The sequence below is a fragment of the Nerophis ophidion genome, linkage group LG11 (assembly GCF_033978795.1).
Source record: "Nerophis ophidion isolate RoL-2023_Sa linkage group LG11, RoL_Noph_v1.0, whole genome shotgun sequence".
Classification (NCBI taxonomy): Eukaryota; Metazoa; Chordata; class Actinopteri; order Syngnathiformes; family Syngnathidae; genus Nerophis; species Nerophis ophidion.
The window spans coordinates 10,309,718-10,325,285 of record NC_084621.1 but is presented as its reverse complement, the minus strand read 5'-3'; the positions used below and the strand labels follow the sequence as shown (position 1 = coordinate 10,325,285).

General features: G+C 40.4%; 1 protein-coding gene across 4 annotated transcripts in view; it reads left to right on the top strand.

The window, feature by feature from the left end:
• Positions 1-15,568, top strand: part of grik5 (glutamate receptor, ionotropic, kainate 5) — a 475,370-nt gene that overhangs the window by 399,185 nt on the left and 60,617 nt on the right. For all 4 annotated transcript variants that reach the window (XM_061915085.1, XM_061915084.1, XM_061915082.1 and 1 more), the window contains one exon: positions 13,274-13,381. In XM_061915085.1, coding sequence (XP_061771069.1) covers positions 13,274-13,381 — 108 coding nt within the window. The remainder of the gene's footprint in view (positions 1-13,273; positions 13,382-15,568) is intronic.

The window sequence follows — 15,568 nt, the reverse complement described above, 5'->3', positions numbered from 1 at the left end:
TTGACTGGATGAAGAGAACTTTCTCTCCCCTCGATAGAGGTCGAGACGGGTTTTCACGCAGGCACCCTTGTTAGTTCGCTCTCTATTGATGGGTGAGATCACAATTCCACGAGCACCTTGGCGGTGGAAATTATGTGCGGATATTGAAAAATGTAACAACTATTCTTTCATTAAACTCCTTGTGTGGGTGGAAGAGTGTGAGACCCAGTTGGAAAGTTTGCAGCGGGCAAAAAACCTGATATTAAGTAAAAATGGTACCGTATTTTCCGCACATCGGATTATAAGGCGCACCTTCAATGAATGGCCTGTTTTAAAACGTTGTTCATATATAAGACGCACCGCATTATAAGAATATACTATTTTATCTTTGATCGCCGCAAGACGACAACATTCAATCAATCAATGTTTATTTATATAGCCCTAAATCCCATCCATCCATCCATCCATCATCTTCCGCTTATCCGAGGTCGGGTCGCGGGGGCAACAGCCTAAGCAGGGAAACCCAGACTTCCCTCTCCCCAGCCACTTCGTCTAGCTCTTCCCGGGGGATCCCGAGGCGTTCCCAGGCCAGCCGGGAGACATAGTCTTCCCAACGTGTCCTGGGTCCTCCCCGTGGCCTCCTACCGGTTGGACGTGCCCTAAACACCTCCCTAGGGAGGCGTTCGGGTGGCATCCTGACCAGATGCCCGAACCACCTCATCTGGCTCCTCTCCATGTGGAGGAGCAGCGGCTTTACTTTGAGTCCCTCCCGGATGGCAGAGCTTCTCACCCTATCTCTAAGGGAGAGCCCTGCCACCCAGAGGAAGCTCATTTGGGCCGCTTTTACCCGCGATCTTATCCTTTCGGTCATGACCCAAAGCTCATGACCATAGGTGAGGATGGGAACGTAGATCGACCGGTAAATTGAGAGCTTTGCCTTCCGGCTCAGCTCCTTCTTCACCACAACGGATCGGTACAACGTCCGCATTACTGAAGACGCCGCACCGATCCGCCTGTCGATCTCACGATCCACTCTTCCCTCACTCGTGAACAAGACTCCTAGGTACTTGGTACTCCTAGGTAGCCCTAAATCCCAAGTGTCTCAAAGGGCTGTACAAGCCACAACGACATCCTCGGTTCAGATCCCACATCAGGGCAAGGAAAAACTAAAGGTGCATGTTAGATTTTTTTCAAGAAATCTTTTCTCGCGGCCCAGCCTCACCCGGTTTCTGCATCCAGTGGACTCCCAAGGAAAATTGAGTTTGAGAACCCTGGATTGCAGTTTACTGCATTGCAAACAAACTGTGGATTGTTACACTGACTTCTTTAGTAAGATGGAATAAAACTTCGGCAGAAAAGAAGACGGTAGACAGGAAGTGGAGAGTTACTTATTAATCGGAGACTTTTGTCAAAACCTGCCAAGACACCTCTTCTAATACCAATCACACACTTCTGGCTTTACAGTAACACATCTAAGCGTCCAGTCTAACTAAAAAACATACATTACAATCATGTTTTGTCAAAGATGTTCTCAAATCTGTGATAATTCTCCCGAAATAAATGTTTTCTGGCAGATTTAAATAAAGTGTATATTCTTTTCTGAGTGATAGTTTGCAATTACATATTGTATACCCGGCTGAATATTACATTGTATTAATAGATAGAGAAGGTGAAAACATTGTCATGCAGAATTATGAATACCATTACCTTCACAACATGTCCATCCATCCATTTTCTACCGCTTATTCCCTTCAGGTTTGCGGGGTAATGTACAGAATATCAGAAGCATTTATCCATCCATTTTCTACTGCTTATTCCCTTTGGGATCGCGGGGGGCGCTGGTGTCTATCTCAGCTACAATCGGGCGGAAGGCGGGGTACACCCTGGACAAGTCGCCAACTCATCGCAGGGCCAGAAGCATTTATTCAGGTAGAAATATCACAGATTACATTAACAAATATCTTTGACAATCAAATTATGATTGTATAAGTCCACATTTTGTGTTATTAATGTGTGGAACTGGTACCTAAACATGGAAGTGTAGCTCCTCTCCTCTGAATGCTAGTGTTCCTACAGCAGGAATACACATTCAGTATTCCGACAAAATACAAAATCTGGCAAGACGCCACCACACTGCAGGTTTTTTTAATTTTATTTTCATTAAAAGCAAGTTTATGTCCTTTTTTGTGTATAGCCATTTTAAAAACTATAATGTGATGAAAAACCTGTCATTAAAGCAAACTAATTGTTCAGTCATTGTAAAAAAAAAAAAACTTGCAAATTGTCTGTCTATTCCGAAAAATTATATTTTTCTGTGAATAATCGCAATTAATTTTAACTATGAACAAACTGATTAATCGTGATTAAATATTGTAATCGTTTGACAGCCGTAACAAATGTGAAAAATAAATCAACCATATTTTCTGAAAAACTTTTTTTTTTTCAAGTATTTGTTTTTTAGCACACCTTTCTTAGGCTATCGTCATTGCTGTGCATAGAGGAGCTTTTGTATTCTGTTTTAAAAAAATATGTTATCATTTGTATACCAACTAATATATTGCGAGAATCGGTTTGTGTCAAAATGTGTTGAACCGAGAATCAATTCTGAATCGAATCGTGACTTGTAAGATTTCAGCTGGGCAGTCTTCCATAAACTGCAGAGGTGGGTAGAGTAGCCAGAAATTGTACTCAAGTAAGAGTACTGTTACTTTAGAGATTTATTACTCAAGTAAAAGTAAGGAGTAGTCACCCAAATATTTACATGAGTAAAAGTAAAAAGTATGTTATGAAAAAACTACTCAAGTACTGAGTAACTGATGAGTAACCTGTTTGTTTAATGATGACGGCAACAAGTAATGCACAAAAACATAAAAATAGCAATGAACAAATTCAGAGCCAGGAATATCTCTTAAGCAACTAAAACAATAATATATATTAAATAATATATATTTGGTTTTACACTGTATTGAAAAAATGTTTTTTTTTATAAATTTTACCTTTGCAACCTCATTATATTATAGGCTAAGTTTTATATTCTTAAATGTAAGTTTCTCAATACCCGACCTGTTTTTTGTGCCTTTAAAAAAGATTTAGAACTCTACATGAAAACACTCTAACTTTAACAACCAAAAAACTGTGAAAACCATGATGCTGTGTTCCAAATTTAAGTTATTTACTGAGATTGAGGGAGCCTGTGGCTTTGCACTTTGTTTATTTTATATATATATATTTTTTTTGCATTCTATTTTAGTTACTTTGAATTTACAACCCCCTGGCGCTGTTTTGTACGTTTTTTATACTGTTTTGTACTGTTTTTGTACTTACTTTGATTATTATTTTCAACTGTTTGTAAATGTTGAAATTTATAAATAAAGGTTTATTAAAAAAAAAAAGTGCAGTTAATCATGTGACCGCCTGGCTCTGTTTGATTGGTGAAATGGAGTCAAATGTCACCAGTGACTGCATTTGATTGGTGAAACGGAGTCAAACGTCACCAGTGACTGCGTTTGATTGGTGAAACGGAGTCAAACGTCACCAGTGACTGCGTTTGATTGGTGAAACGGAGTCAAACGTCACCAGTGACTGCATTTGATTGGTGAAACGGAGTCAAACGTCACCAGTGACTGCGTTTGATTGGTGAAACGGAGTCAAACGTCACCAGTGACTGCATTTGATTGGTGAAACGGAGTCAAACGTCACCAGTGACTGCGTTTGATTGGTGAAACGGAGTCAAACGTCACCAGTGACTGCGTTTGATTGGTGGAACGGACTCAAACGTCACCAGTGACTGCGTTTGATTGGTGAAACGGAGTCAAACGTCACCAGTGACTGCGTTTGATTGGTGGAACGGAGTCAAACGTCACCAGTGACTTTGAAGGTCGGTCTGACAACCAAAACCAACAAAGCGTGCATTAACAGATCGATAAAAATCAGTAGCGAGTAGCGAGCTGAATGTAGATAAATGGAGTGGAGTAAAAGTAGCGTTTCTTCTCTATAAATATACTCAAATAGAAGTATGTTGCATTGAAACTACTCTTAGAAGTACAATTTATTCCAGAAGTTACTCAAGTAGATGTAACGGAGTAAATGTAGCACGTTACTACCCACCTCTGATAAACTGTTTGGTGACGCATGAATATTCTTTTGCGTTTGGCCAAAATGATGTTTGCAGAAGCATATATTGCACATCATTATTGCTGCCAATTTGACAATAAAATACAGGGCTAGCATAGGCTGAAGCGCACAGTACTCTTTCTCACCTTGCAAGCGAGAGTACTTGTGTTTAAGAGGAAAAGCTTCACTTCTACAAAATAATGACAGGTTTTAGACGTGTTTTTCTATTCCACTCCGTGGCTACCGTACATTAGCCTCCTCTCAACGCGACGCGCTAGAACCGAGGTGTCAAAGTGTTTTTCGCATCGCAGTTATGTTTGGCCCCAGAGTGCCGTTTCTAACAGTGAATACTATTATTACACAATTCTTTAACGCATTTTATTCGATTTTTTTTTCAAGCTAAAATGTAAAAAAATATATAAGTTGCAATATTTTCACCTCAAAATTGAGTGTATATTACTGTCAATGGGAAAATAGTACTGCTGTTTTTATGGTACTTGTCCAGGGCGGTATAGCGGCCGTGCCAGCAACTTGAGGGTTCCAGGTTCGATCCCGGCTTCTGCCAACCTAGTCACTGCCATTGTTTCCTTGGGCAAGACACTTTACCCACCTGCTCCCAGTGCCACGCACACTGCTTTAAATGGAACTTAGATATTGGGTTTCACTATGTAAAGCGCTTTGAGTCACTAGAGAAAAGCGCTATATAAATATAATTCACTTCACTTCACTACCCCGGCTTCCGCCCGAATGCAGCTTGGATAGGCTCCAGCGCCCCCCGCGACCCTAAAAGGGAGAAGCGGTAAAACATTGATGGATGGGAAAAAAGGCAGCTCAGTTGCCAGAATTTTACTGTAAAAGTTAAGTTGTTTTTTTACTGTAAATAAAAAATATATATATTTTGCAGTAAAATGTTGGCACCTGAGCTGCCAGTTTGTTTGTTTGTTTTTTTTACCGCAAATCAACTGTACATTTTTTGGTGTATTGGGAACGGCGTGGCGCAGTTGGGAGAGTGGTCGTGCCAGCAACCTGAGGGTTCCTGGTTCGAGCCCCACCTTCTACCAACCTAGTCACGCCCGTTGTGTCCTCGAGCAAGACACTTCACCCTTGCTCCTGATGGGTCCTTGTTAGCTCCCGCCATCAGTGTGTCACTGTGTGTGTGAATGGGTGAATGTGGAAATAGTATCAAAGCGCTTTTGAGTATTTTGAAGCTAGAAAAGCACTATGCAAGAATAGTCCAGTTACCATTGCTGTAAATGCCAAAACGGCACCACAGTTTATTACAGTAAAAAAAGTAGTGTAGTAGAAATGTCGAGGATTTAAAAGGGACCTCAACCTGTTCGTGACGGCAATTTTATGTGGTGGACTGTAAGGAGATGTCTATTTTATGTGGTCGAAAAGTCCGAATCTTAAACAGGAACAATAGAGAGTTTGTTACTACAGTTTTAATTACTCACAATCAGATAGCACAAAGTTGGATTGAATCGCTATGAAAACGGACAGTGTGTCATGAGACGAAAGATGGTGAACCCTCGTGAAGGAATGAAGAAAAGCGCACATCAGGCTTGGTCTTCCGTTCTTATTTATAGGGTCCATGATGACCTGATTTGTATCATAACAATTTATGTAACTGTCCAATTTTCAGGGTGACTTGACCTCTTATGTCGTGTCCCTCCCTATTCATTTAGTTTGGAGGTAACCCTCGGACAGAAAATTTTCACTACAGTAGTTTTTTTTCATTTAGGGAAAAATGCAGTAAAAACCACAGTCACAATTTGACCATGAAATCTATTGCTACTTTTACATTGCACCATTTTATGGATAACTTGCTTTGAAATCATTATTTATTTCTATTTAAATATAATTTGAATGTTTGATCATCTATTTTTTGCTAAATTAAACAATTTTTTAGTTTACATCATTTGCGATTACATAAAGTACTTTTTTTTCCTCCCAAAATAGAAAGAATACATTTAGTAAGAAAAGTTACAGTATTTTATTGATGCATATTATTTCCAAGCTTTCGAGGGCCAAATAAAATTTAAGCTGCATGCAGCGATGGACGGGACCAACTTTTGCTGGTGTTTCCTGCCTTTACCCAGTCAACATATCTTTACCTGCACTTTACCTACCTTCCCTGCATCCTGGGCTCACACTGATGCTTCTTTCTGTCACCCATACATGCTGGTGCTTCCTGCCATCACCCAGACAACATATCTTTACCCGCACATTACCTACCTTCTCTGTATCCTGGAGTCAAACTGGTGCATCCTCCTTTCACCCAGTCAACATATCTTTACCCGCACAGTACCTACCTTCTCTGCATTGTGTGGTCACGCTGGTGCTTCCTGCTTTTAAGCGGCCATCTTGAGACGGCAGCAGCGCAGCAGCATCAGCTTAGCGGTTCTTTGAAAGCTCATAAAATCAAAACCGGAGCAGTTAAAAAAAAACTCTTTGCACCTTTTTTAATCAGAAGGGTTTAATCTCTTTCCTGTGCGAGTTTGAAGCCGACACAACAAATGCGCTCAGAGGAGATAATGTTTGAAAAAAGGTGACGGGTTTTTACAAAACTTTTGTTTTGAAGGGGTAATTGCCAACTTTCTGTTGATTTTTGCTGAAGGATGTCAAATATGAAATGTAGGTCTAAGTGAGACCTACATGTAAGTGAGGTTTTTGTTTCATGTCTCTATGACATTCCTACGGGAAGTTACAAGCAGTTTTGTCTGTGTTTTCTTCCTAGGAGCAGTTTGGTTCGTGTTTTATTCCATGGGGGCGCTAGAGCACAATTTTAAGTTTTTTTTTTTTTTTTTATTAGATCCCAATTTTTGCCAGTCCTGATGTGTGTGTCCAGTTTGGTGAGTTTTGAAGCATCTTAAGGGGGTCAAATTACAGCTCAAAGAGGCAAAAATGACATCTTTTTAGGAAAATTTGGTTTTGGAGAGGTTTTTGCCCACTTCCTGTGGATTTTTGCTGAAGAAGATCATTTTATGAAATGTAGGTCTAAGTGAGACCTACATAGAGGTTTTTGTTTCATGTCTCTATGACATTCCTACTGGAAGTTACAAGCAGTTTTGTCTGTGTTTTCTTCCTAGGAGCAGTTCTGTCTGTGTTTGATTCCTAGGTGGCGCGAGAGCACAATTTTACATTTTTATTATTCTTATTTTTGTATTAGATCCCAATTTTTGCCAGTCCTGATGTGTGTGTCCAGTTTGGTGAGTTTTTAAGCATTTTAAGGGGGGCAAATTACAGCTCACAGAGGCAAAAATGACATTTTTTAGGAAATTTTTTTTTTGGAGAGGTGTTTGCCCACTTCCTGTGGATTTTTGCTGAAGAATGTCAATAATTAAATGTAGGTCTAAGTGAGACCTACATAGAGGTTTTTGTTTCATGTCTCTATGATATTCCTACTGGAAGTTACAAGCAGTTTTGTCTGTGTCTTCTTCCTAGGAGCAGTTTTGTCTGTGTTTTATTCCGAGGGGGCGCTAGAGCACAATTTTAAGTTTTGGTTTGTTTTTTTTCTTATATCCCAATTTTTGCCAGTCCTGATGTTTGTGTCCAGTTTGGTGAGTTTTGAAGCATTTTAAGGGGGTCAAATTACAGCTCAAAGAGGCAAAAATTAAATTTTTTGGGAACATTTTGTTTTGAGGGGGTGTTTGCCCACTTCGTGTGGATTTTTGCTGAAGAATGTCAATAATTAAATGTAGGTCTAAGTGAGACCTACATAGAGGTTTTTGTTTCATGTCTGTGTTTTCTTCCTAGGAGCAGTTTTGTCTGTGTTTAGAGCACAATTTTAAGTTTTTATTATTATTATTATTTTTTTTTATTAGATCCCAATTTTCACCGCTCCTGATATGTGTGTCCAGTTTGGTGAGTTTTGAAGCATTTTAAGGGGGTGAAATTACAACTCAAAGAGGCAAAAATGACATTTTTTAGGAAACTTTTGGTTTGGAGGGGTGTTTGCCCACTTCCTGTGGATTTTTGCTGAAGAAGATCATTTTATGAAATGTAGGTCTAAGTGAGACCTACATAGAGGTTTTTGTTTCATGTCTCTATGACATTCCTACTGGAAGTTACAAGCAGTTTTGTCTGTGTTTTCTTCCTAGGAGCAGTTTTGGCTGTGCTTTATTCCTATGGGGCGCTAGAGCACAATTTTAAGTTTTTATTATTTTTATTTTTTATTTTTTTTTATTAGATCTCAATTTTTGCCAGTCCTGATGCGTGTGTCCAGTTTGGTGAGTTTTGAAGCATTTTAAGGGGGTCAAATTACAGCTCAAAGAGGCAAAAATTAAATTTTTTAGGAACATTTTGTTTTGAGGGGGTGTTTGCCCACTTCGTGTGGATTTTTGCTGAAGAATGTCAATAATTAAATGTAGGTCTAAGTGAGACCTACATAGAGGTTTTTGTTTCATGTCTGTGTTTTCTTCCTAGGAGCAGTTTTGTCTGTGTTTGGAGCACAATTTTAAGTTTTTATTATTATTATTATTATTTTTATTAGATCCCAATTTTCACCGCTCCTGATATGTGTGTCCAGTTTGGTGAGTTTTGAAGCATTTTAAGGGGGTGAAATTACACCTCAAAGAGGCAAAAATGAAATTTTTTAGGAAACTTTTGTTTTGGAGGGGTGTTTGTGCCCACTTCCTGTGAATTTTTGCTGAAGAAGATCATTTTATGAAATGTAGGTCTAAGTGAGACTTACATAGAGGTTTTTGTTTCATCTCTCTATGATATTCCTACTGGAAGTTACACGCAGTTTTGTCTGTGTCTTCTACCTAGGAGCAGTTTTGTCTGTGTTTTATTCCGAGGGGGCGCTAGAACACAATTTTAAGTTTTGGTTTGTTTTTTTTATTATATCCCAATTTTTGCCAGTCCTGATGTTTGTGTCCAGTTTGGTGAGTTTTGAAGCATTTTAAGGGGGTCAAATTACAGCTCAAAGAGGCAAAAATTTAATTTTTTAGGAACATTTTGTTTTGAAGGGGTGTTTGCCCACTTCCTGTGGATTTTTGCTGAAGAATGTCAATAATGAAATGTAGGTCTAAGTGAGACCTACATAGAGGTTTTCGTTTCATGTCTCTATGACAGTCTTACTGGAAGTTACAAGCAGTTTTGTCTGTGTTTTATTCCTATGGGGCGCTAGAGCACAATTTTAAGTTTTTATTATTTTTATTTTAAATTTTTTTATTAGATCCCAATTTTCGCCAGTCCTGATGTGTGTGTCCAGTTTGGGGAGTTTTGAAGCATTTTAAGGGGGTCAAATTACAGCTCAAAGAGGCAAAAAGGACATTTTTTAGGAAAATTTTGTTTTGAAGGGTTGTTTGCCCACTTCCTGTGGATTTTTGCTGAAGAAGATTATAATATGAAATGTAGGGCTAAGTCAGACATACATAGAGGTTTTTGTTTCATGTCTCTACGACATTCCTAACGGAAGTTACAAGCAGTTTTGTCTGTTTTTTCCTAGGGGGCGCTAGAGCGCAATTTTGATTTTTTTTAATTTTTTTTTTAATTGGTTGGCAATTTTCGCCAGTCCTGATGTGTGTGTAAAATTTGGTGAGTTTTGAAGCATGTTAAGGGGGTCAAATTACAGCTCAAATAGGTGGCGGTATAATAATCCATCCATCCATCCATGTTTCTACCGCTTATTCCCTTTCGGGGCCGTGGGGGGCGCTAGCGCCTATGCGGGGTACACCCTGGACAATAATAAAACCTTAGAAATACACTTCATTCGGTCCCTAAGTTTGGCACCGGTGCGCTACAACTTCGTTAAAACTAAATTGTAGTCATGTCACAATACCACAAGACGGCAAAAAAAAAAAAAAATGCACGTGTCTTTTTTTTTTTTTTTTTTGTGTTTGCTTTACTGATGTGTAGCCAAAATGTATTTAACCAGTTATGCCGGGGAAATATGTGCTATAATAAACTATGAGATGACCATCCGTGTCTTTTAATATGAGGAATAAATGAAGCTTAAGTGCACAGATGGGTGCACAGTTCATTGACTGGATGAACTTTCTCTCCACCCAATAGCAGTACAGCGGGGTCTTTTTTTACCAAGGCAATGGCATTAGTCGCCAAATGCCACCTGATAAGCGGCGTTCTTTAATGTGTCGCCTTGGCTGTTGTAATTAAGCCCGGCGACCCGTGAACACAATGTCAAAGAAAGGGAAAAATCAAAACGTGTCAGCAGTTGAACGATGTGTGTCCATATATCCCAAAGAATAGCTTCTGTCCGCCGTTAAAGGGGAACATTATCACAATTTCAAAAGGGTTAAAAACAATAAAAATCAGTTCCTAGTGGCTTGTTGTATTTTTTGAAGTTTTTTTCAAAATTTTACCGGTCTCGGAATATCCCTAAATAAAGCTTTAAAGTGCCTTATTTTCGGCTCTCTGCGAAGACACTGGCCATTTTCCTTTGACGTCACACAGTGCTGCCAATGTAAACAAACAATGGGAATACCACAGCAAGATATAGCGACATTAGCTCGGATTCAAACTCGGATTTCAGCGACTTAAGCGATTCAACTGATTACGCATGTATTGAAACAGATGGTTGGAGTATGAAAGTATTGAAGAAGGAACTGAAGCTATTGACGCTATTCCTAGCCATAGCATGGCCGAATAGCTGCGTTAGCATCGCCGGTAAAATGTGCGGACCAAACGATCAGGACTTTCGCATCTTTTGACACTGGAGCAACTTAAATCCGTCGATTGGTAAGTGTTTGTTTCGCAGTAAAAGTGGGTGGAAGGAAACGTAATATAGTTGCAAATGCATCTACAGGTTATCCATACATCTCTGTGCCATGTCTGCTTTAGCACCGCCGGTAAATAGCATGTTAGCATCGATTAGCATAGCATGTTAGCATCGATTAGCTGGCAGTCAACATCAACAAAACTCACCTTTGTGATTTCGTTGACTATCGTTGCAAATGCATCTGCAGGTTATCCATACATCTCTGTGCCATGTCTGTCTTAGCATCGCCGGTCATATGTGGAGACACTCTGGCACATTCAATGGGGTTTTGGCGGCAGACACTTTGGCATCTTCGGGCCAGTGGTGCAACTTGAATCCCTCCCTGTTAGTGTTGTTACACCCTCCGACAACACACCGTCGAGGCATGATGTCTCCAAGGTTCCAAAAAATAGTCAAAAAAACGGAAAATAACAGAGCTGAGACCCGGTGTTTGTAATGTGTTGAAAATGAAAATGGTGGGTGTGTTACCTCGGCGACGTCACATTCTGACGTCATCGCCTCCAGTGTGATAAACAGAAAGGCGTTTAATTCGCCAAATTTTACCCATTTAGAGTTCAGAAATCGGTTAAAAAAATAGATGGTCTTTTTTCTGCACCATCAAGGTATATATTGACGCTTACATAGGTCTGGTGATAATGTTCCCCTTTAAGGTCCTCATCACACGCTTATGTACAAACCCCGTTTCCATATGAGTTGGGAAATTGTGTTAGATGTAAATATAAACAGAATACAATGATTTGCAAATCCTTTTCAACCCATATTCAGTTGAATGCTCTACAAAGACAACATATTTGATGTTCAAACTCATAAACTTTATTTGTTTTTGCAAATAATAATTAACTTAGAATTTCATGGCTGCAACACGTGCCAAAGTAGTTGGGAAAGGGCATGTTCACCACTGTGTTACATCACCTTTTCTTTTAACAACACTCAATAAACATTTGGGAACGGAGGAAACTAATTGTAGAAGCTTTGAAAGTGGAATTCTTTCCCATTCTTGTTTTATTTAGAGCTTCCGTTGTTCAACAGTCCGGGGTCTCCGCTGTCGTATTTTACGCTTCATAATGCGCCACACATTTTTAATGGGAGACAGGTCTGGACTGCAGGCGGGTCAGGAAAGTACCCACACTCTTTTGTAACACGTGTCTTGCTGAAATAAGCAGGGGCGTCCATGATAACGTTGCTTGGATGACAACATATGTTGCTCCAAAACCTGTATGGACCTTTCAGCATTAATGGTGCCTTCACAGATGTGTAAGTTACCCATGCCTTGGGCACTAATGCACCCCCATAACCATCACAGATGCTGGCTTTTGAACTTTGCGCCTATGACAATGTGGTTATTTTCCTCTTTGTATCCAAATATAATTTGAAATGTGGACTCCTCAGACCACAGAATACTTTTCTACTTTGCTTCAGTCCATCTTAGGTGAGCTCGGGCCCAGCCAAGCCGGCGGCGTTACAGGATATTGTTGATAAATGGGTTTGGCTTTGCATAGTAGAGTTTTAACTTGCACTTACAGATGTAGCAACCAACTGTAGTTACTGACAGTGGTTCCAGAGCCCATGTGGTGATATCCTTTACACACCGATGTCGGCTTTTGGTGTAGTACCGCTTGAGGGATCAAAAGTCCGTAATATCATCGCTTACGTGCAGTGATTTCTCCAGATTCTCTGAACCTTTTGATGATTTTACGGACCGTAGATGGTAAAATCCCTAAATTCCTTGCAATAGCTCGTTGAGAAATGTTGTTCTAAAACTGTTCGACAATTTGCTTACAAATTGGTGACCCTCGCTCCATCCTTGTTTATGAATTACTGATTTTTATACCCAATCATGGCACCCACCTGTTCCCAGTTATCCCGCACACCTGTGGGATGTTCCAAATAAGTGTCTGATGAGCATTCCTCAACTTTATCTGTATTTTTTGCCACCTTTCCCAACTTTTTTGTCACGTGTTGCTGGCATCAAATTCTAAAGTTAATGATTATTTGCTTAAAAAAAAAAAAAGTTTTTTTCAGTTTGAACATCAAATATGTTGTCTTTGTAGCATATTCAACTGAATATGGGTTGAAAATGATTTACAAATCATTGTATTCTGTTTATATTTACATCTAACATAATCTCCCAACCGGTGTAAAAACGGGGTTTGTACAAAGTGACTTAAGTGTCGCATAAAAGTGAAACATGCAGGTGCTTTATTAAAAGAAAGGAAGTTCCCACTCGTGAATTTTCATTACCTGATACTCATTTCTCTTCATGTAAACACTTTTTTTAAAACATTCCCATAATGCACTGCAAGCCCCACTGGGGTCAATTAAACAATGCGCTTGCAGAGAACTGGCGAGGTTCCCTCTTTAAAATAATGTTTAAGCATTCTTCCAAGATTTGCAAGACAGCATTGATTTGCTTCTCCCTCTCTCCTCTTCTGTTGTTAGATCGGTGTCTGGTACTCCAACAACACCCTCGCCATGAACTCCACCAGTCTGGACATCAACGTCTCCGAGACCCTGGCAAACAAGACCCTGGTTGTTACCACCATTCTGGTAAGTTCTGGCCTACCTTCAGGGGGTACTGCAACACTATTGGTGTGACAGTGTGTGCTCTCGACGAATACAAATGTCGCCCACCTGAATTCTTATAAAGACACTGCTGTTATCTCATCTTTCTATAGGCTTTTGATTAGGTTTTAAAATGAGCAATTTGCATACTTGCCAACCACGGGGGGCGTGGTTGGGGGCGTGGCTAAGAGGGGAAGAGTATATTTACAGCTATCCATCCATCCATTCACTACCGCTTATTCCCTTTTGGGGTGGCAGGGGGCGCAGTGCCCTTCTCAGCTAGAATCGGGCGGAAGGCGGCGTAAACCCTGGACAAGTCGCCACCTCATCGCAGTATGTGTAAAATTATGTTGTTTATTTTTCAACAAGTTTTTAGTTATTTTTATATCTTTTTTTCCAAGTAGTTCAAGAAAGACCACTACAAATGAGCAATATTTTTGCACTGTTGTACGTTTTAATGAATCAGAAAGTGATGACATAGTGCTGTATTTTACTATCCATCCATCCATTTTCTACCGCTTATTCCCTTTCGGGGTCGCGGGGGGCGCTGGCGCCTATCTCAGCTACAATCGGGCGGAAGGCGGCGTATACCCTGGACAAGTCGCCACCTCATTGCAGTATGTGTTAAATTATGTTGTGTACTTTTCAACAAGTTTTTAGTTATTTTCATATCTTTTTTTTTTTCAAATAGTTCAAGAAAGACCACAACAAATGAGCAATATTTTGCACTGTTAATGAATCAGAAAGTGATGACATAGTGCTCTTTTTTTTTTTCCAACCAAAAATACTTTGCTCTGATTAGGGGGTACTTGAATTAAAAAAATGTTCACAGGGGGTACGTCACTAGAAAAAAAGGTTGAGAACCACTGCTCTAAAAGCCGTAGATGTAATTTTCACAAATGCATGCACAGTAAAAGGCAGTATTGTCCTGTTTGAGAGTGTCACGCCATTGCTGTTTACGGCAGACAAACTGCTTTACGGTAGACGGAAACGTGACTGCTGTTGTTGTGTGTTGTTGCCGCGCTGGGAGCATGTTAATGAAACTGCCTGACAATCAATCAATCAATCAATGTTTATTTATATAGCCCCAAATCACAAATGTCTCAAAGGACTGCACAAATCATTACAACTACAACATCCTCGGAAGAACCCACAAAAGGGCAAGGAAAACTCACACCCAGTGGGCAGGGAGAATTCACATCCAGTGGGACGCCAGTGACAATGCTGACTATGAGAAACCTTGGAGAGGACCTCAGATGTTGGCAACCCCCCCCCCTCTAGGGGACCGAAAGCAATGGATGTCGAGCGGGTCTAACATGATACTGGGAAAGTTCAATCCATAGTGGCTCCAACACAGCCGCGAGAGTTCAGTTCAAAGCGGATCCAAGACAGCAGCGAGAGTCCCGTCCACAGGAAACCATCCCAAGCGGAGGCGGATCAGCAACCGATACACAGGTGAGCGGTCCATCCTGGGTCTCGACTCTGGACAGCCAGTACTTCATCCATGGTCATCGGACCGGACCCCCTCCACAAGGGAGGGGGGGACATAGGAGAAAGAAGAGAAGCGGCAGATCAACTGGTCTAAAAAGGAGGTCTATTTAAAGGCTAGAATATACAGATGAGTTTTAAGGTGAGACTTAAATGCTTCATAAACCCACATAAGAAACCAAGGACTCGCCCTCGATCATTCTACAGTTCTAACGTCATTGGGCAGACAAAACAAGCTGTCGACACGTCACTCGGGTGGCCTCCAGTTCCGCCTGAATTTCGGGAGATTTTCGGGAGAAAATTTGTCCCGAGAGGTCTCCCGTCCAAAACCTAGTAACTCACTTCTAGCTGATTTTGAGACAACAAAGGAAAACCAATCTATCTTGATGCTGTCTTACAAAGATCTACAAAGTCATCAAACGTATAGATGTTTTCTTCAGCTTTCATTTTCTTGCCGATTGAGCCATGGATTGAATCTGCTCTCATGAAGGTGTGCCCCTTTCTCCAGATATTTTATCACGATCTCGGGTGGACCCCATTCTGCGTTTGCACATTGGGCAAGAGCCGTGTACAGCGTCCAGTTTTTATTTTGACCTCCACAGTTTTCCGCCCAAAAGAGTATGCAAGGGGAAAGATCAAGAACAATACATTTAATGAAGGTGCTTGCAACGTCCTGGGCCAATC